General features: G+C 43.2%; 1 protein-coding gene across 4 annotated transcripts in view; it reads right to left on the bottom strand.

Annotated features, from left to right (window-relative positions):
• The window catches only part of LOC134355376 (6-phosphofructo-2-kinase/fructose-2,6-bisphosphatase 2-like), a 114,951-nt gene that overhangs the window by 58,986 nt on the left and 34,682 nt on the right, over positions 1-21,283 (bottom strand). For 3 of the 4 annotated variants that reach the window (XM_063065168.1, XM_063065167.1, XM_063065169.1), the window contains 6 exons: positions 19,646-19,702; positions 18,007-18,131; positions 15,066-15,273; positions 12,698-12,844; positions 9,960-10,064; positions 2,690-2,819 (listed from right to left, as the gene is read on the bottom strand). In XM_063065168.1, coding sequence (XP_062921238.1) covers positions 2,690-2,819; positions 9,960-10,064; positions 12,698-12,844; positions 15,066-15,273; positions 18,007-18,131; positions 19,646-19,702 — 772 coding nt within the window. Of the gene's footprint in view, positions 1-2,689; positions 2,820-6,337; positions 8,707-9,959; positions 10,065-12,697; positions 12,845-15,065; positions 15,274-18,006; positions 18,132-19,645; positions 19,703-21,283 lie in introns of those variants that run through there. The other variant, XM_063065170.1, reaches the window with a different exon arrangement.

A 21,283-nucleotide genomic window follows, 5' to 3' on the forward strand; every position in this document is an offset into this window, starting at 1 on the left:
TTCCAATCAGCAGCAACTTCTATAGGTGTGTAGTGGAGAGTGTATTGACTGGCTGCACCATGGCCTCCTGTAGAAACACCAATGGCTTTCAACAGAAAGTCCTACAAAAAGTAGTGAATTCGGCCCAGTCTATCACGGTAAAGTTCCCCCACCCCCGCCACAAAAGCACATCTACATGAAATGCTGTCGTGGGAAAGCAGCATCCATCATCATAGATTCCTATCACCCATATCATGTTCTTTTCTCGCTGCTGCCATCGGGTAGAAGGTACAAGAGCCTCAGGACTCGCACCTTCAAGTTCAAAAACAGTTACTAGCCCTCAACCATCAGACTTTTGAATGAAAGGGGGATATCTACACTCACTTGTCCCATCATTGAAAAGCTCCCACAACCAATGATCTCACTTTAAAGACCCTTTATCTTGTTATTTCATGTTCTCGTTATTTATTGCTATTTATTTATATTTGCATTTGCACAGTTTGTTGTCTACTGCGCTCTGGTTGACCTTCCATTGATTGTGTTATAGTTACTATTCTATAGATTTGCTGCGCATGTCCACAGGAAAATAAATCTCAGGGTTGTATATGGTGACACATATGAAGTTTGATACTAACATTCATTTTGAACTGAGGCCCAGAAAGCAGGAAACTGGAGGTGTTGGAGCAAAACAATGCACTCAATACCCTGGGGTCAGGGGTCAGGGTGGGTAAGCCAGTGAGTGCACATTTTCTGAATGTCAATATCTGCTGGGGCATCTGGAGATTGGGCTGACAGTATCACTGCCACCTTAACCCGGTGAAAACAAGCGTAGGTTCATACACACAAAGGTAGCTGTGAAACTCAAGACAGGGAAGAAAAATGCTTCACAAAGGTTTTTTTTACTGCACTGTAGCTATTGAGAGATGGCAGAATGCAATTGGAATCCTTGTGCCTTATCGTTACTTCAAGGTATGAGTGAGGAGGACAGTGAAGACCAGCCATGATCACAGTGAATGGTGGGGCAGGCTTGAAGGCCCAAGTGCCCTCCTCCATTTTCTTGTGGATCTCTCCACATATGCCATTTTGAGAACAAAGGGACAAATTATTTATTTATTTAGTATTGTGATAGAGTGTTATATAGGCCCTTCGAGCTGCGCCACCCAGCAATTCCCCAATTTAACCCTGGCCTAATCACCAGACAATTTACAACAGGGGTCCCCAACCTTTTTTGCACTGCGGACCGGTTTAATATTGACAATATTCTTGCAGACTGGCCGACCTGGGGGGTGGGGGGCGGGGTATGGTTGCCAACGGACAAGAGTAGCAGTCACATACGTTGTGTTTACCCAAAAAAGACTACAATGACCATGGAGCCTTGCGCAGGCACCAGTGTGCATGTGTGACTTGCGCATGCACATGCACGTGCAGATTTTTTTTCTGCAAATCGTTTTTGGCGGTTGTTGGGGGGGGGGCGGGGGTTGATGTTAATCATGACCGGAATATAGGTGATACGTGGCTAATACACTCAATTTCGTTTCTACAAAGGTTTATCTAACAAATTTAATATTAAACACACAGCACATATTTTCCTCGCATGAATATAGTGATAAGTCAATTATCAGGGGAGGACAGGGGAGCTTGAAGTAAGCGTTGATCGAACTTCCAGTAGAAGTGGTAAAGGCAGGTTCGATATTGTCATTTAAAGTTAAACTGGACAGCTATATGGACAGGAAAGGAATGGAGGGTAATGGGCTGAGTGCAGGTCGGTGGGACGAGGTGAGAGTAGCGTTCGGCATGGACTAGAAAGGCAGAGATCGCCTGTTGCTGTGCTGTAATTGTTATATGGTTATAGAAGTCACTTATAATCAATAGCATCATAACATTTCAAGTAACGTTTGGATATTAAGCACACAGCGCATATTTTCCTCGTATGAACATATAAAATCATTGCAACACACCAATATCGCTGAATCAGTGGGAGCCCTGGGCTGAATACTTGTTTCCCTGCAACAAGACGGTCCTATCGAGGGGTGATGGGAGACAGTGATACTCGAAGGGGGTTCCTTATGTCCAGTCTATTCCACAACTTAGTTTTCCTTGCATTCATTGCAGAGATATGTTGGAAATGGAAGCAACGTTTTCGGTGCTTCCGTGGCTACCTCAGGATATTTAGCCTTGACTTTGATCCGGAATGCCGGCAGAGATGTTATGTCAAACATACTTTTCAGCCCACCGTCATTTGCAAGCGTGAGGAGTTGATCTCCTTCCCGCGCTGACATGGATGACGCGCCGGTAATGACCTCGCGTGCGTAATGGCGTGACAGGGAATGTGGAAAGGTGCAGCTGACTCCTATCGCCAAATCATATCGTTTCCTCGCGGCCCGGTAACAGTCTGCGGCCCGGTGGTTGGGGACCGCTGATTTACAATGACCAATTCACCTACCAACTTCTACATCTTTGGACTGTGGGAGGAAACTGGAGCACGAGGTGGAAACCCACATGGTACTAACTCCTTATGGGCAGTGGTGGGAATTGAACCCAAGTCGCTGGTAAAGTGCTGTGCTTCGGAGTCACAAACGACTTCATAGTCCCATATTAATGTTTGCATGATCTACTAAGTTCAAGAAATTGCATTTCAGCGTGAGACTCTTATGAGAAGATGGATTGTGAAAAGGAGAATCATAAACTGTACAGAATCTCATTGTTGTACCTGCTCCTTTGTTCATAAAGTAGGCGATGAGGCATCTCATGACAGCCTGGTGTGCAATTACAAGCACATTTCCTTGTCTCTCTAGTTCCATGATGACTGGCTCCACCCGCTGAACCAGGTCCTGGTAGCTCTAAACACAAACAGACAGATTATGATGGACACTCAACATAGAAAAATAAACCTAAACAAAATGTTCTAGAATGGGCGCAGTGTGAAGTAGAACAAGACGGCAATACCTAATAATGGCAGAAACATTTGACTCACTTTTCTCAATTAAACTGCCAGACCCTATTATCTACAATTATGCACATGAATATTTTTAACATGCACACATTCCTATTTCAACATTGAAAGCACATGAACCTGATAATTATCAACACAAAGGTATGCAGTGTGGAAACAGACTCTTCCAGCCCAACTGTTGCATGCCAACCAAGCTAAACTTTTTTTGCTGTGTGGCGCCATATTCTTCTAATCATTTCCTCAAATACCTTTTAATTATTAGACCTTAAGACAAAGGAGCAGAATTACACCATTTGGCCCATCGAGTCTTCTCTGCCACTCCATCATGACTCATTAATTATCCTTTGCAACTACATTCTTCCTTCTTCCCGTAACCTTTGATACCCTGACTAATCAAAACCTTATCAACCTTGGCTTTAAATATTTTAATTGTACCCACCTTGATCACTTCATCTGGCAGCTTATTCCATGAACTCATCACTCTGATAAGTATTTCCCTTAGTTCTAAACACAAGAGATTCTGCAGATGTTGCTAATCTGAAGCAACATACACAAAAAGTGCCAGAGAAACTCAGCAAGACAAGTATCTATGAAGTGTTAAAATATTCATGTATATAATTGCAGATAATAGACTCTAGCAGTTTAATGAAGGGTTTTGGGCTGAAATGGTGACTGTTTATTCCCGTCCATAGAAGCTGCCTGACCTGCCGAGTTCCTCCAACATTTTGTGTACAATGCCCCTTTGTTTCCATTTAAATCCTTCCATTTCACCTTAACCTATGCCCTGTAGGTTTAGCTGTAACTACTCTATGAAAAAGACTATCTATGCCCTTCATAATTTCATAATTCTATAAGGACACCCCTCAATGTCATAACGGGGGCGCTGATGGCGGACCCAAATGCAAGACACAGACACTGAAGTACTAGGAACAGGACTTGACTTGAGAGCTGGGACAAGAATACAGACTTGGGCTAGGACATTGGCTAGGCAAGCGGGACCAGGACTAGGAACTGGGAACTAGGAGCTTAGGCTTGGACTCCGAGCCAGAGACTGGACAAGGACCCAGAACCTGGGTCTCGACTCGGGCTCGGACCCCGGAACTAGGCGAGGACATGACGTGGGTACAGGACTGGACATGGCTTGGGTTCCTCGAGGCTTGGGTTTTTCGTGGCTTGGATTCCTCGAGGCAAGGACATGACGAGGCTTGGGTTCAGACTCCGAGCCAGAGACTGGACAAGGACCCAGAACCTGGGTCTTGACTTGGGCTCGGACTCCAGAACTAGGCGAAGACATGACGTGGTCTTGGGAGACAGGAACCTCGGAACACAAAGCCGGAAGCCTTGACTTGGACTTGGGGAGGACAGGAACACAGAGCCTTGGTCTAGAGCACGAGAACACGGAGCTTTGGACTTGAGAGACAGGAGCATGAAACATGGAACACAGAGCTGGGACCCCTGCTTGGGAACAGGACGTAGTGCCGGAACTCATACACAGAATGCTGAACACAATGAGACGGTTCCTCACACTAGGTAGCGGTAAATGGCCGGACCTACCTAGCAAAGGCGTGGACACAGAGACAGTTCCCAACACTAGGTAGCGGCAAACGGCCAGACCTACTGAGCGAAGGCGTGGACACAAAGACAGTTCCAACTCAACGACAGACAGTTCCTTATCTTGACACGGCAAGGCTCCAGTCTCGCTCCAGTGGTTGAACTTGACAAGGTTGCAGGCAAGGCTCCAGACATAGATTGCATGCAAGGCTCCAGACACAGGTTGCAGGCAGGGCTTCAGACACAGGTTGCAGGCAAGGCTTCAGAAGGAAGGGGAAGGGAAGGGAACAGTCCAGCCTCAGGGTGATGGCAAAGACGGCCTAGCTTACCTCACGGAGGCGAGGACGGGATACTGACGAGACGAACCAGCAATCACACTCGATCCCAGGGCCACTTATATTCCCAGCCCCAAGATGAGCATCAGGTGCCTATGATTAAGCCCAACTGAAACAAGGGACAGCCGGAAGACCTGGAGTCCAGACCGTGAACCAGAACGCGGACTTCACGGACCAGACCATGACACTCAATCCTTTCACTCCAGAGAAAACAGTCCATACAACTCAAGCCCTCCTTGTACCTCACAGCGACAGTCCTGTAAATTTTGTATGTTAAATGCACTTTGAATCTTTGAAGTCATAACTACCACTCCATGCTTCCTACCACCAAGCCAACTTTGAATTCACTCTGATTTCTCACCGTTGGATTTGATGTAATTTAGCCTTCTGGGTCAGCTGTAAACACACGTCTACAGTCAAATGGAAACATATCATCTTGTAATGTACTAATTATACTCTTGCCATTACAGTCACTGTAGGAATTTAAAGCGGGAGTTAAAATAGCTTAGCGGCACAGCATTCAAAGAGAAACTGAACTGTATCTGTGTGTTTAAACGAGTCCCCAACATATAATTTCACATAAACTGAAGACTATAACTCTGAGGAACAGACTGGCAAACAAGCAGAGTGTAATCTGCGTTTTTATTGAAGTTAATTGTAACAGTTCAACCCAATCAGATTCTCATCAACTATAGTAAAGATAGGCAGATATATAAATATTATCAAAAACATAAATAGTCTTTATTAAGAATACACACTTGAGGGAGTGCTCTCAAGGTACAAATATATGAAAAAGTTCTCTGATTTTAGTGCATCCACAGAGAGTGGTCATTTTATTATGTACACCTGCTTGTTAATGCAATGATCAGCCAATTATGTGGCAGCAACTCAATGCATAAAAGCATACAGACATGGTCAAGAGGTTCAGCTTCTGTTCAAACCAAACATCAAAATGGGAAGAAATGTGATCTAAGCAATTTTGAAGCGGAATGATCGTTGGTGCCAGATGAGGTGATCTGAGTACCTTAGAAATTGGCGATCTCCTGGGATTTTCACACACAACAAGTTTACAGAGAATGGTGTGAAAAAGACATCAAATGAATTGGCAGTTCTGTGGGCAAAACGCCTTGATAACGAGAGCGGTCAGAGGATATTGGACGGACTGGTTCAAGCTGACAGGAAGGCAACAGCAACTCAAATAACCACACATTACAACAGTATGTGTAGAAGAGCATCTCTGAACACACATGTTGAACCTTTAGGTGGATTCGCTATAGCAACAGAAAACCACAAACATACTCAGTGGCCACTTTATTAGGTACAGGACATTGTGGCGTATCCACTTCAAGGTTCAACATGAATATCTTATGATCATGAGGTATGGGAGCAGAATTGGGCCATTCAGCCCATCGAGTCTGCTTTGCTATTCAATCATGGCTGATTTCTTTTCTCAACCCCATTCTCCTTCTTCCCCCTCCCCCCTCCCCCCATAACCCTTAAACCCTTGACCAAATCAAGAACTTATTAATCTCTGCCTTAAGTACACCCAATGACTTGGCCTCCAGAGGCATCTAAATTCCACAGATTCAACCCCCTCCAGCTGAAGAAATTCCTTATTTCAGTTTTAAAGGGCTGTGCCCTAAGATCCTGGATTCTCTTCTGAATGGAAATACCCTCTCTACATCACCCCATACAGGCCTTTCAGTACTATAGGACCTCTGTCATTCTTTTAAATCTGATTTCTTCTGCTACCTACTGGCAGGTCCACTGCTGGTCTGTTGAACTGTATGAAAGGCACTCAAGTAGGTAAAGAGAAAACAGAACCAGTTTTGCAGGCAAAACCAGGTTCAGCATGTAACATTTCTTAAGAGCAGGGGGAGGGAAAGAAGGGGAAGGAGGAGAGCGAAAGCTGTGATAGAACAGAAGGCAAAAGAGAGTAAGTGACCAAAGGATTAGCACTAGGCTAAAAGGAACAGAATAGGAACATATCAAAGAACAAAACAGCAAGAGATTCATCAATACTTATCAGAAGGAATTATAATGTGAGATGTTATGTTACTTCTATTGAAACATTCCGTGGGTTAACAACAAAAAATCATATTCTGGAAGAATTAAAGAACTTTTATTTACAGAAATAAACTAACACATCTTAACCCCGCCACATGCTGATACATTCAATACAATGTGTCGCTCCTCAAATTTCTATTGAAAGTCTGACAGAGGAGTGTAAAGAATTAATTATACAGCAAAATGATTTGGGAGCTGAGGGTTTTTGCAGCATGCAAAGTGTGTGTTTACATTGAACGAACAAACAATACATGAGATAGAATGAGGGAGTTGCTGTTCCTTGTTGAAGGCATTGGACAGTGAACAAAGAAAAGTTAAAAATCGGCTCTGACATCTTTTGCATGCAAATTGTTCTGTGAGGTGAGTCGGCAGTCAGGGAAATGATGTATGAATCCTCCCTTTGAAATGCTGAAAGAGATCAGTCAGAGCTCACCTCAACACTGAACTAATTCCACAATCTATACACTTACTTTCAAAGACTCTACAACTCATGTTCTCGGTATTTATTTATTTACTTACTTTTTTATGGCAACTTATCTTCTTTTGCATATTAATTGCTTGTTAGTCTTTGTATGTAGTGTTACGAGAATACACATAAAATTAAGATGTTTGCTGGCCTGGGCTAGCATCAGTGGCATCAGCAATTGGTCTGCCACCTGCCCTCAGGGGAAGGAGAGATAAGGAACAATGGAGCAGTGTCTGGAGATGTGTAATGAAGGGACGTGGGAGAGAGAGCTGTCTGGAGCGGCTCCCCCTTTGAACCCTGAACTGTTTGAAGTGATGGACAGGCGATACCCCAGCAGGGGGATAAAAAGGGACAGGTTCGCTAAGACAGGGACACACGCCACCCGAGGTAACGAGACCCTGGAAGCGGTGCGCCTCTCACGAGTGGGTGAGAAGTACCAGACAACGACAAGGGTGGAAAGGTACGATCAGCGGGAACCCGGTGTGTGTCCGCCCTTGCCTGGGTGCCGGGTTCACTGCAGAGGATCGACCGCATCTGGAGGAGGGGTCACAGTTGGTGACCTCAGGTGACATCACCAAGGACCCGCCCAAAAGTTGCTCGTGAGCATCTCGCCGGTCTGTGAGTGAAGCTGTGCTGAATGATGAGTTGTTCCTGTTCTCTCTGTCTCTCTTCCCGCACGTTGTCCATCGCCATGGCAACGATTACTGCGAACTGAACTACTAACTGGACTGAACTTTGAGTCATTTTGAAATTTGGTCATTTACCCCTAGACAACGATAGAGCTTGATTGATGCTGTTATCTTAATTCTGTGCACATGTGCGTTTATCATCGCTGAACTGTTGCATTTATTATCCTTTCGATTACTGTGTTGCTTGTTTCTTTAATAAAACTTTCTTAGTTCTAGTACTCCAGACTCCAACTGAGTGATCCATTTTTGCTGGTTTGGCAACCCAGTTACGGGGTACGTAACAGTAGTTATTCATTGCCTAACATAAATGAATCTAAAGGTAGTACAATACTGTGCAGAAGTCTTAGGCACATAAAAAATTCTGTAAAGCAAAGATGTTTTCAAATATAATTAAAAGTTTCCAAATATCAAATAATTACTATAAAGAACAGTGAAAACCTAAATCAAATTAATATTTAGTGATATTTATCTTTAAATCAATTCTCTTGGGTACACGGTCATGCAGTGTTATAAGAAAAGCAGCGGGTAGGTTATTCCAAACATCTTGGTGAACTTGCCACAGTCCTTCTGCAGAATTTTTGGCTGTCTCGCTTGCTTCTGTCTTTCCAGGTAATCCCAGACAGCCTCAATGACATTGAGATCTGGGCTCAGTGGAGGCCATACCATCTGAAACCATATAAAAAATCTAGAGTACCTAAGACTTTTGTACAGTACTGTATATGGTGATATGTACATACATTGATGATAAATTTACTTTGAACGTTGAGTTGAGAAGATGTGCTTGCTAGTGACATCATGCTGAAGGTTGTATAATCAGCAGATTTGTTGAAAGGGTAGCAGATACCAACAGAATCAACAAACTCATTCCTAAGGCCAGTGATGTTGTGGGGATGGAACTGGACTCTCTGACGGTGATGTCTGAAAAGAGGATGCTGTGCAAGTTGCATGCCATCTTGGTCAATGTCTCCCATCCACTACATAATGTATTGGGTGGGCACAGGAGTACATTCAGCCAGAGACTCATTCCACCGAGATGCAACACAGAGCGTCATAGGAAGTCATTCCTGCCTGTGGCCATCAAACTTTACAATTCCTCCCTTGGAGGGTCAGACACCCCGAGCCAATAGGCTGGTCATGGACTTATTTCCTGGCATAATTTACATATTACTATTTAACTATTTATGGTTTTATTACTATTTAATTATTTATGGTGCAACTGTAACAAAAACCAATTTCCCCCGGGATCAATAATGTATGACTATGACTAAAAGAAAGGTACTTGGTCAGGACAAGGTGAACTCTGTCTTGGAAGAAAGTGGGTAGATTTCAGTGATGCTACAGGTGATAGCAAGAGGTCTCTCATTAATGTAGATGACTCCCGGGATAATGTAGATGACTCCAGTGTAAGTTGGGAGGTCCCTGTCCATTAACAGTGCTGCAGACACTCAGACAGACTGCACTTAATGTTCAGTAATCCATTCCCCTAATGCTAACACACCAAATACTGGTGAATGTAACAATGATAGGCTGTGTAGGGGTCATGCATCTGTACTCTATCTGCATTGTATTGTGTTGTGCGTTTACTATGTTACCTAATCACATGGGTGGGGAGCTGTGGCAAAAAGTGAAGGGAATAAGTTATGTACTTGTGCTTTGTTCTGGGCAGTTTAGTTTGGTTCTGGCGACTGCTGGGTGTCATGTCTTTTGTTGTCTGTTTAATTACGTTTAATTGCATCGCTTCAAGATTGTATGTTTTGCTAGTTGTTAATAAAGGATCAAATACATTTCTTCGACTTTGTGGAACATCATTACTGGAGAGATTAGAGGGAGCATCATTCAAGGATAACAACTCGTAGTGGGTTGCCAGCAGTGGCAATTGATTTGTTGGAATTGACTACTAAAGGCTGCTTGATCCGTACCTCTCCTCCTGGGTAACGGTAATGGTATTTGTCCTGGTCTCGCAGTGCAAATTCATCTGGATACTTGTCCTGAATTTCACTGTATGTCAGCTCCTCGCAAACACCCTGGGAAATGAAGTTAAACACATATTACTAATGCCACACTTTACAGCAAGGACAAAATATTTCAAAGAAAATCAATGTTAAATTAGAATTTGAAGGCAAAACAGAGAGCAGATCATAGTTATTATACAGCATGTAAAAAGGCTCTTTGGCTACGTTGGCAGTGGAAACATGGCGGCACTTGCAGGCTGCCCCCAGCACATCCTCGGACTGTGCTGGTTGTTGATGCGTTTCACTGTATGTTTCAATGTTTTCATGTATATGTGACAAATAAAGCTAATCTTTATGTTTATATATACCTCTATCAGGTCACCCCTCAATCTCCTGTGTTCCAGAGAATAAAGTCCTTCCTAGACAAACACAACCTCTCCCTGTAACTCAGACACCCCAGTGTAGGCAGCATTGTAGTAAATCTTTTCTGCATTCTTCTTGGTGTTATAACATCTTTCTTGTGAAAGGGCAAAGATGGTGGAATAAGGGAACAAGGAAAACCAAAAGCTAGAAGAATGCAGCGCTCTAAAAGCAGAAGCAGAGTTCAACATTTCCTGCACGAGGACTGCCAGGGAAAAAGACAGGATTGGGATAGAGGCCAGAAGACCTATCATCCCTTCCCGATCTGGTTCCATCTGTCACCAACCTTCACTTTCAGTGGCTTTTAAAATTAGATGTTGAGCCAGAGCCAAGCATTCAGAGGGACCTAGTCCAACTGGAAAAATGGCAGATGGAATTTAATGCAGATAAGTGTGATGTGTTGCACTTTGGGAGTACCAACTCAGGAGCACAGTAACACAGAGGGATTTGGGAATACAGTTCAATAATTCATTAAAATTGGTGTCACAGGTAGATAAGGTTGTAAAGAAAGCTTTTGGCACACTGGCCTTCACAGATTTAAGTATAGAGTACAGGAGTTGGGATGTTATGTCGAAGTTCTATAAGATGTTGGTGAGGCCTAATTTGGAGTCTTGTGTGCAGGTCTGGTCACCTACCTACGGGAAAGATGTAAATAAGATTGAAAGAAGGCAGAGAAAATTTACAAGGACCTGAGTTGTAATGAAAAATTGAATAGGTTAGTATTTTATTCCCTAAAATATAGAAGATTGAGAGCGAGATTTGATAGACGTATACAAAATTACGAGGGGTATAGTTAGGGCAAATGCAAGCAGGCTTTCTCCACTGAGGTTGGGTGAGACGACAAATAGAGGTCATGGGTTAAGGCTGAAAGGTGAAATGTTTAAGGGCAACATGAAGGGAAACTTCTTCACGCAGAGGGTGGTGAGAGTGTGCAGTGCAAGTGGAGGACGTGATTTTGATTTTAATGTTTAAGAGAAGTTTGGATAGTTTTTATAAATGACCTGGATGAGGAAGTGGAAGGATGGGTTAGTAAATTTGCTGATGACACAAAGGTTGGGGGTGTTGTGGATAGTGTGGAGGGCTGTCAGAGGTTACAGTTGGACATTGATATGATGCAAAACTGGGCTGAGAAGTGGCAGATGGAGTTCAGCTCAGATAAGTGTGAGGTGGTTCATTTTGGTAGGTCAAATATGATGGCAGAATATATTATTAATGGTAAGACTCTTGGCAGTGTGGAGGATCAGAGGGATCTTGGGGTCCGAGTCCATAGGACACTCAAAGCTGCTGCACAGGCTGACTCTGTGGTTAAGAAGGCATATGGTGTATTGGTCTTCATCAATCACGGGATTGAGTTTCAGAGCTGAGAGGTAATGTTACAGCTATATAGGACCCTGGTCAGACCCCTCTTGGAGTACTGTGCTCAATTCTGGTTGCTTCACTACAGGAAGGATGTGGAAACTATAGAAAGGGTACAGAGGAGATCTACAAGGATGTTGCCTGGATTGGGGAGCATGCCTTATGAGAACAGGTTGAGTGAACTCGGTCTGTTCTCCTTGGAACGACGGAGGATGAGAGGTGACCTGATAGAGTTGTACAAGATGATGAGAGGCATCGATCGTTTGGATAGCCAGAGGCTTTTTCCCAGGGCTGAAATGACTAGCACGAGAGGGCACAGTTTTAAGGCGCTTGGTACAGAGGAGATGTCAAGGGTAAGTTTTTTTACGCAGAGAGTGGTGAGTGTGTGGAATGGGCTGCCTGTGACCGTGTTGGAGGCAGATAAGATAGGGTCTTTTAAGAGACTCCTGGATAGGTACATGAAGCTTAGAAAAATAGAAGGCTATGGGTAACCCTAGGTAATTTCTAAGGTAAGGACATGTTCGGCACAGCATTGTGCTCTAGGTTTTCTATGTATCTATGCCCAGGTATATGGATGATAGAGGTATGGAGGAATATGGTCCCGGTGCAGGTCAATGGGAGTAGGCAGTTAAAGTGGTTTGGCACGGACTGGATGGGCCAAAGGACCTGTTTCTGTGCTGTAGTTTTCCATGATTCTATAACCAGTGACATATGACATGAAATATAGTGCAAAGACATGAAATTACAGAAGTAAATTGTGGAAGCAAAAGGTAGCGTTCTTGGACTGTTCAGAAATCTGGTGGCAGAGGGGAAGAAGCTGTTTTGGTGTGGGTCTTTTGGGAGGAGGTACCCAAGCCTGAATACCCACCCTCAACTGACAGGAGAAAATCGACTTATGAAGTGAAGAGATATCATTTCACTCTACTCACTGCATCCAACTCATTGAGGATCTTCCACTGTTCGTATGGAACACCTAGCGCCTCAGCAGTTTGGATTGTTCGCTTGAGCTGACTTGTCCAAACCTTCAGGTCTGGAATTCTCTGCTCCTCAACAAACTGACGCAAAGCTTCTGCATACTACAGGAAGAATGAAGGCAAGTTAACGTAGCTACTCACTAAAACCCATCAAGTCAAACATAAGCAACGCACATCAAAGTTGCCGGTCTGAAACGTCGACTGTACCTCTTCCTAGAGATGCTGCCTGACCTGCTGCATTTACCAGCAACCTTGATATGTGTTGCTTGAATTTCCAGCATCTGCAGAATTCCTCGTGTTTGCGAAGTCAAACATAACCTCAGTCGATTCTACCTTTACAGCCTCGTCACTCAAGCTCAGCTTAAAACAGTACGATGCTGTATACGATACTGACTTCTTCAGTACATCTCAGAAATAAATTGAGGAAACATTTGTACTTCTACAAATACAAATTTATGTAACTGACAACAGAAATCTCTTAAATACACTCAGTGCCACTTTATTAGATACACCAGCTCGTTAGTGCAAGTTTCAAATTAGCCAATCATGTGGCAGCAACACAATAGGTAAAAGCATGCAGACATGGTCAAAAGATTCAGCTGTTGTTCAGACCAAACATCAGAACGGGGAAGAAATGTGATCCACATGACTTTGACCATAGAATGATTGTTGGTGCCAGATGAGAAGGTTTGAGTATCTCAGAAACTCAAGGTTTTCCCTCAGAAACAGTTGATCTCCTGCGATTTTCAAGCAGAACAGTCTCTAGGGTTTACAGAGAATGGTGCAAAAAAAACAAAAAAAAAAATCCAGGCACAAATGAGAAAATCTGCAGATGCTAGAAATCCAAGAAATATGCACAAAATGCTGGAGGAACTCAGCAAGCCAAGCAGCATCCAAAGAAAAGAGTAAACAGTCAACATTTCGGGCCGAGAGCCTTCATCGGGACTAGAGAAAAAAAATGAAGGGTTCCGGCCCGAAACGTCGACCGATCTTTTCCACGGATGCTGCCCGACCTGCTGAGTTCTTCCAGCGTGTTGTGAGAAAAAAAATGAGAAGTCAGATTCAGAAGGTGGGAGGAGGGGAGGAAGCAGTACAAGGTAGTAGGTGACAGGTGAAACTGGGAGGTGGAGGGGTGAAGGAAAGAGTTGGGTAGTTGATTGATGAAAGAGATAAAGAGCTGGAAAAGGGAGAATCTGATAGGCGAGGACAAAAGGCCATGAAAGAAAGAGTTGAGGGAGGAGCACCAGAGGGAGATGATGGTCAGGTAAGGAGATAAGGTGAGAGAAGGAAATGGGAATGGGGAATGGTGAAGGGAGGGGGTGCAATACTGGAAGTTTGAGAAATCGATGTTCCTGCCATCAGGTTGGAGGCTACACTGATGGAATATAAGGTGTTGCTCTTCCAACCTGAGTGTGGCCTTATTGCGGCAGCAGAGGAGGCCATGGACTGACATGTTGGAAGTAGAATTAAAGTGGGTGGCTACTAGAGATCTCACTTTTTCTGGCAGGCAAAGCATAGGTGCTCAGTGAAGCAGTCTCCCAATCTACTTCAGGTCTTACTGATAATCCAGGAGGCCACACCGGGAGCACCAGATACAGCAGATGACCCCAACAGACTCACAGGTGAAGTGTCGCCTCACCTGGAAGGACTGTTTGGGGCCCTGAACGGTAGTGAGGAAGGAGGTGTAGTGGTTAGTGTAGCACTTGTTCCACTTAGAAGAATAAATGCCAGAAGGCAGTTCAGTGGGGGTGGACGAATTGACAAGGAAGTCATGTAGGGAGCGATCTTTCTGGAAAGCAGATGGGGGGCGGGGTCAGGAAAAATGTGGTTGGTGGTGGAATCCCATTGGAGATGGCGGAAATTCCACATGAGGAACACTATTCCTGGTAGGGTGGTGGGAGGATGGGGTGAGGGTAAATGTGCATGAAATAGAAGACATGCAGGTGAGGGCAGAATGATTGTGGAGGAAGGGAAACTGCTTTCTTTGAAGAAGGAGGAATCTCCTTCAATCTGCAGTGAAAAGACACATCCTGAGTGCAGAAAAGTCCAGTCAGTGGCAGGTTTTTTTGGCAAAAATGGCTTATTAATGAGAGAGGTCCGGGGAGAATAGTCAGACTGGTTCAAGCTGACAGGAAGGCGACAGTAACTCAAATAACCACTCGTACAAAAGTGGCGTGCAGTAGAGAATCTCTGAATGCGCAACATGTTGAGCCTTGAAGTGGATGGGATACAGCAGCAGAAGACCACATCGGATTCTAGTTCTTGGCCACTGAGTATATTTCATTAGCCAAATAAGAACTATGAGTACGAAGCCCTATTGTACCTGCTTCCCTCGATGAGATAAACCGGAGTCACCGCCCAGCCTCCCAAGACTGTTGTATTCGCTTTCTCCGTGGCGGCTCAAGTAGATTGTGCGTGGGTGGACGTGGATGTTCATCAGGTAGTACACTATTTTACTCTGAATGTAATCCTGGACTTTATTCACTAGAAATCGTCGACCAACGTTAATTACCTTAATGAAGGACAGTTCTCTAAAGGTGCAAAAAAAAAAGGAAAAATTGCTTTAACAGAATAAACAGTCAGCTTACACAGATTTCATTTTAAATGTCTCAGAGCAGAAGCTGAGAAATATACAACGTCCCACAACCAATGGACTCACTTTCAAGGACTCTTCATCTCATGTTCTCGATATTTATTGCTTGGTTATTCATTTATTATTATTTTCTCCTTTTTGTATCTGCACAGTTTGTCATCTTATGCACACTGGTTGAATACCCAAGTTGATTACCCAGGCCTTTCATTGATTCTGTTATGGTTATTATTCTAGAGATTTATTGAGAATACCTGCAGGAAAATGAATCTCAGGGTTGTATATGGTCACATACACGTACTTTGATGATAAAGTTACTTTGAACTTTGAAACAACAGAGGAAACATAGAAACAAATCAAGGTAAAATTAACAACCAGTGTCAGTTATGAGGAACAGCAACTGCTTCACACTTGACTCAAGACACCTCTAATACAATGATGCTGAAATACCTTGTATTTTAGCAGATATTTTCTGCTCATTTCTGGCATTCTATGTTATGAATAGATATTATTAAAGCTGGTCCCTAAACAGGATAATTATTTTCATAAATTTAGATTCACAAACAGCACTAATTAAAACTATCTCACACCCATCTGCTTTTCTAGTCTGCATCATTCAAAGTTCAAATAGGTCAATTTTCAAAGTAAATTTATTATCAAAGTAAGTACATATGCCACCATACACTACCAAGATTCACTTTCTTGCAAATATTCATAGTAGAACAAAGAAACAGAAGCAATGAAAAACTAAAGACTCACCAACAACCAGTGTGCAAAAGAAGACAATCTGTACAAATACAAAACAAAATAGTACTTAAAATTTAATATCATTCAAAGTATTCAGTAGGAAGAACTAGACAAGGAAGGCAAATATATAAAATTTAACAGTACGTCGATCATAACTTTAGTCATGGATAACTAATAGCCTCTGTTGTGGACTGTGACTGAGTCAATGGAGCTGGTAATACAAAGTCTTTATTTATCACCACCTGGCAGTCTTCCGGAGGCATCCTCGGTAGAGTCACCCAAACTCAACGTTTATACTCCAGAGAACGAAGAATCAGCAAATAATCCCATAATCAATGACACTGTTTACTTCAATATGTTGACACTAACAATACTTCCTTTGAATTACATATCTACTGTGGGTGGCATCTCTCAGTGCTCAAACATATTTCTTGGGACCAAGTAATTCACAAAGATGGTCTAAAAACAGGGGTTCCTGACCTGGGGTCCATGGACCCCCTTGCTTACTGGTATTGGTCCATGGAATTAAAAAAAGGTTGGGAACCCCTGGACTAAAAGATTCTGAGGACAGAGAAGTCAGAGATCTAAAATTAACATTGAGAAGATTAACTTTCTCAGCACATAAATACTTCAACTGTGGATAGAGCAAACATACCTGTGACCACACTTAATATGCTATGTGACAAAAATCAGTCTAGTCTGTAAGCGGTATGGTAGGGCAGCAGAGAGCTACGCTACCTTTTACACCACCAGAGATCAGCGATCAGAGTTCAATTCCTGCCGCAGTCTGCAAGGAGTTTATATTTTCTTCCTGTAACCACCTGGGTTTCCTCTGGGTGCTTTGATTTCCTCCCACATTCCAAAGGCATATAGGTTAGGGTTAATAATTTGTGGGTATGCTATATTGATGCTGGAAAGATGGCGAAACTTGCGGGCTTCCCCCAGCACATCCTCTTGTTGATTGTTGACACAAACACTCTATGTTTCAATGTGACTAATAAAGCTAACCTAATATTTTAATTAACGCAACACACATCAAAGTTGCTGGTGAACACAGCAGGCCAGGCAGCATCTCTAGGAAGAGGTACAGTCGACGTTTCGGCTCTCAGCCCGAAACATCAACTGTACCTCTTCCTAGAGATGCTGCCTAGAGATGTTGCGTTCACCAGCAACTTTGATGTGTGTTGCTTGAATTTGCAGCATCTGCAGAATTCTTCGTGTTTGCGTTTCTAATATATAAATTTTCCTTGAACTTGGACACAATGGTGCAAGATAACTTAGCCAGTGTTGCCTGGTTTGATGCAGCTCAATTAACTTCGCCCATTCTCTTACATTTAACTAATGTATAGAAGTGCATCTCATGGCCATTTCTCTTGCAAACCATATCCTCTTGAGAATCCAGCCTGCGCTCTGCAGTTTGCAAAGCTGTCTTTTCAACTTCAAAATGATTACTAATTGGAATTTACACTAATTCAATTGAAAACTTCTCATTAGTTGTGTAGGTACAGAAACAGCACTGCAGTGGACAGGAAGGCTCTACAACTGGTACTCAACACTGCCAAATGCATCACCGGCACCAGCCTGCTCACCATCAAGGACATCTATACAGAAAGTTGCTGGAAAAAAGCCAGTAACATGAAGGATTCCGCCCACCTTGCTCATGGATTGTTTGTCCTACTTGCATCAGGGAGGAGGCTATGTATGTGTATACACACACACACACACACACGCACAGAGACACACACATATTGTATTTTTTTATTGTGTTCTTTATCTTATTGTGTTTCTTTTTGTGCTGTACTGGATCCAGAGTAACAATTACTTTGTTCTCCTTTTACACTTGTGATGTTAAACAATCTTGAAAATTCACATATTCACATAATCCCATTAATCTCTGAATCCCTAACAACCTTATTTTAAAACTTACTTGTCATAGTCATCAGGATCCAACGGTTCGTAGGTAACTTTGTAACATTCAATGCGTTTGAGGAAATCGTCCATTATCCGGTCCTCTGCAACGTCTGCATAGTCCGGGCTTGAAACCTTTACCTCCTGTAAATAACACGTGGAAAGCGATGCCAGCTAACGTTTGGATTGACAGCCAGATGGAAATCATGTGGCCATTTCTTAACTCTTACATAAGCAAAGGGGAAACATCAGTACCTTCACTCAGACCACTCCCACACCACTCCGTGCCTTCCATTTCCCTGGACATTTCCGTCACCCTTCTCCAACGTAAACCTGTTTTATAACTTCTCCAAATTCTGATGAAACATCATCAATCTGGAACGTTAACTCAGAGGTTCACAACCTGGCATCCACGGACCCCTCGGTTAATGGTAGGGCTCCATGGCATAAAAAAGGGTGGGAGCCCCTGTGTTACCTGTTTTTCTCTCCACAGAGGCTGCCTGACATCCTGGGCACACTCTCTCCTCATTACTACCATCAACGAGGAGGTACAGAAGCCTGAAGACAGCTTCTTTCCCTCCGCCATCAGATTCTAAATGGCCCCATGAACCCACGAACACTACTTCATTATTCTGCTCTCATTGTGCAATATATTATATATTTGTTATAGTAATTTATGTTTACTCTGTAATGCTGCATCAAAACAAATTTCATGACATACGTCAGTGATAATAAACCTAATTCTGACCTGCCTTGCCATCTTGTTCTGCTTTTAATGGAGATACTAATGAGTTTCTTTCCCTCTCGTGCAGCTACTGACTTTGAGTTGGGCACAGCCTAGATGGGCTGAAGGGCCTGCATCTGTGCTGTAGTGTTCTATGACTCTCTCTAGCCAATGTATGAAAATGATGGAGCAGCCGTACTGCAAGGCCCTGTGGTGTTTAAATAGTTATGAGCTCTTCAACAAGTTGGCCAGGCGTAGAATGAAAGTGCATTCGTTTCTGCAGAACACACTCCTAATGGTTGGATCCTAAATAGCCTGCTGAGTAATTTATGGTCACAGCTGACTATTTCCTCCTCCAAGAGGACCATAACCTTGTCATAGCACTTGGAGGCTTGCCTCAGTGACCTGGAGAACTATGTTGGTTGGAGTTAGGGCCTTGTGCTATGGCTTTTGGTAGGGTCACCCATGTCAAACAGGTCAAAGGGTAAAGGTCAGACTAAGAGTGGTCCACTGGTCTTCCAGGTCCGGGGATTCTGGTCAGGGCTAACAACCCTGACTGGTCAAAAAACAATTGTTTCGGAAACAGCAACGAAGAATCCTCTGTACAGACAGAGATGGAGGACCTTCGTTGCTGCCCCAAAGGCCAGCAGTGTAATGGGCAGTAAGTAACTGACCATTTCCTATGAAGTTACCGAATATTCTACAGTGCAGCTGTACATTATGCTACCAGAGTGACATTTGCAACAGGAACTGAGAAACTCCCTGAGTTCTACAGGACAAAATAAACAATTTCCTCAATCACTTATTTTTTGCAATATCAGGGATATTTGTCTACATTTCACCCCAGCCAATGAGATATTTTGCTCTTCAATGATGGTTTGCCACGTCTTATTTGATAACAAGGTCTGGGTTGAAGATAACAGATATTACATACCTTAATATTGGCAGCAATGACCTCTGGATCATCACAGACAGATTCAACAAAAAACACCTGGGAACACACATTAATTCAGTCTTGATTAAAAATATTAAACTAATTATCCAGTTACATAGCAAGAAATGAAAGAGGTCATGAATTAGAATTGAGACAAAGGTGAGACAGCAGATGCCAGAACCTAGAACAAGAAAGAAAGTGCTGGAGAAACTCAGCAGGCCAGAGATTGTCCATGGAGGGGAATAAATGTCAATGATTTGGGCCAAGATCCTTCATCAGGACTCAAGAAGCATTCATGAAGACAAAAAAACAGTCCCTCTGCTTCAACAGATGCTGCTTGTCCTCTTGAGCTCCTTCAGCAGTTTGTTTGCTGTCCCAGAAACTGCTTAATTATTGTAGTTTCTTTCATTTATGAATTCATTATGTCACCTTTGTCAAAAACAAATGTGTAACATTCAATAAAATACCAGTGAAACTCTGTTGAATCTCATCAAAGATGATCTCAGTTATAGACAAACCTTGTTGGACGAAATTTTGCAGTAATTGGGACATTAGTTATCAGAGCATTGTGACCATGTTGCAGAGCTAGTACTCAAACATCTAGCATATTGATCTGGTTTTTAAATGCTTCTAATGGTGTGCACCAAAATAGCCTCTGACAACCAAGTCCAGCTCCTGGCCTTCACATGTGGCTTAGTTACTAAGCCTGGCAGAACCGTTTCTACTGAAAGGAAAAGTGGCAAAGGTGGGTAACTGGAGTCTTAAAACCAGCCACTTCAGGAAGATGGGGCTAGTCAGGTGTGGTTGGCAACTCATCTAGCAGATGGAAAGCTTTGATCTGCAACCTCCACTGCCTTGCGGCTATACCCACTCATGGAGAAGGCTTCGGGAGTAAGCCCCAAGGAAAAAGCTGGAGCTGAAGACCCTAAGGCAGACCTACATTGAGTTTAACGCTAACTGGCAACTCCTGCGACACTGCTGGTGCCAAACTGTATCAGTCTCTGCCTGTTCCTTTGGGATCATCAGCTGTTTGGAGAGGGGGAGTCTGTTGCATGGGCAACAGCTTGCTCTCCATATCGTACTGCTCTGGCTGGCGTATCATGAAGGCAGCTAGGACACAGTATCCATGATCAAACTTGACCATTGGAGGGCCTCAGAGTATTAATCTCATTTGAAAATTTATATCATAGTTGACATTTGAAATTCAAGAACTTAAAAGTATCCTATGACTGGGGTTCCTAGAAACAGAGGCAAATCCGGTCAAAGCTAACAAATCATTTATTCAACCAATCAGAACACAGTGAAACTTGAGCATTCTTTCTAACAGGTTCATCCATTGAAGATAAGGAAGACTGAGATCAATAGACCTTAGTATATTAAGGAAGTAGTCGAATATGGGGTCAGTACAGGAGCTGAGGGAAAGATGAATTGTGATTTTATTGGACAACAGAGCGAGCGTGAGGAGCCAAATGGGCTACTCCTGTATTTTATGTTAAGTAATTTAAAATAAAATAAATCAGGAATAGGATAGGAATAGTAACACCTCCACTCTGTGCTTGAAGACCAGCGATGTGGACACAAGATGGAGGACTCTGCAGTTACACATCTGCTATGCACACAAAGGCCAGGGATGTGGGT

This window comes from Mobula hypostoma, chromosome 13 (genome assembly GCF_963921235.1).
Source record: "Mobula hypostoma chromosome 13, sMobHyp1.1, whole genome shotgun sequence".
Classification (NCBI taxonomy): Eukaryota; Metazoa; Chordata; class Chondrichthyes; order Myliobatiformes; family Myliobatidae; genus Mobula; species Mobula hypostoma.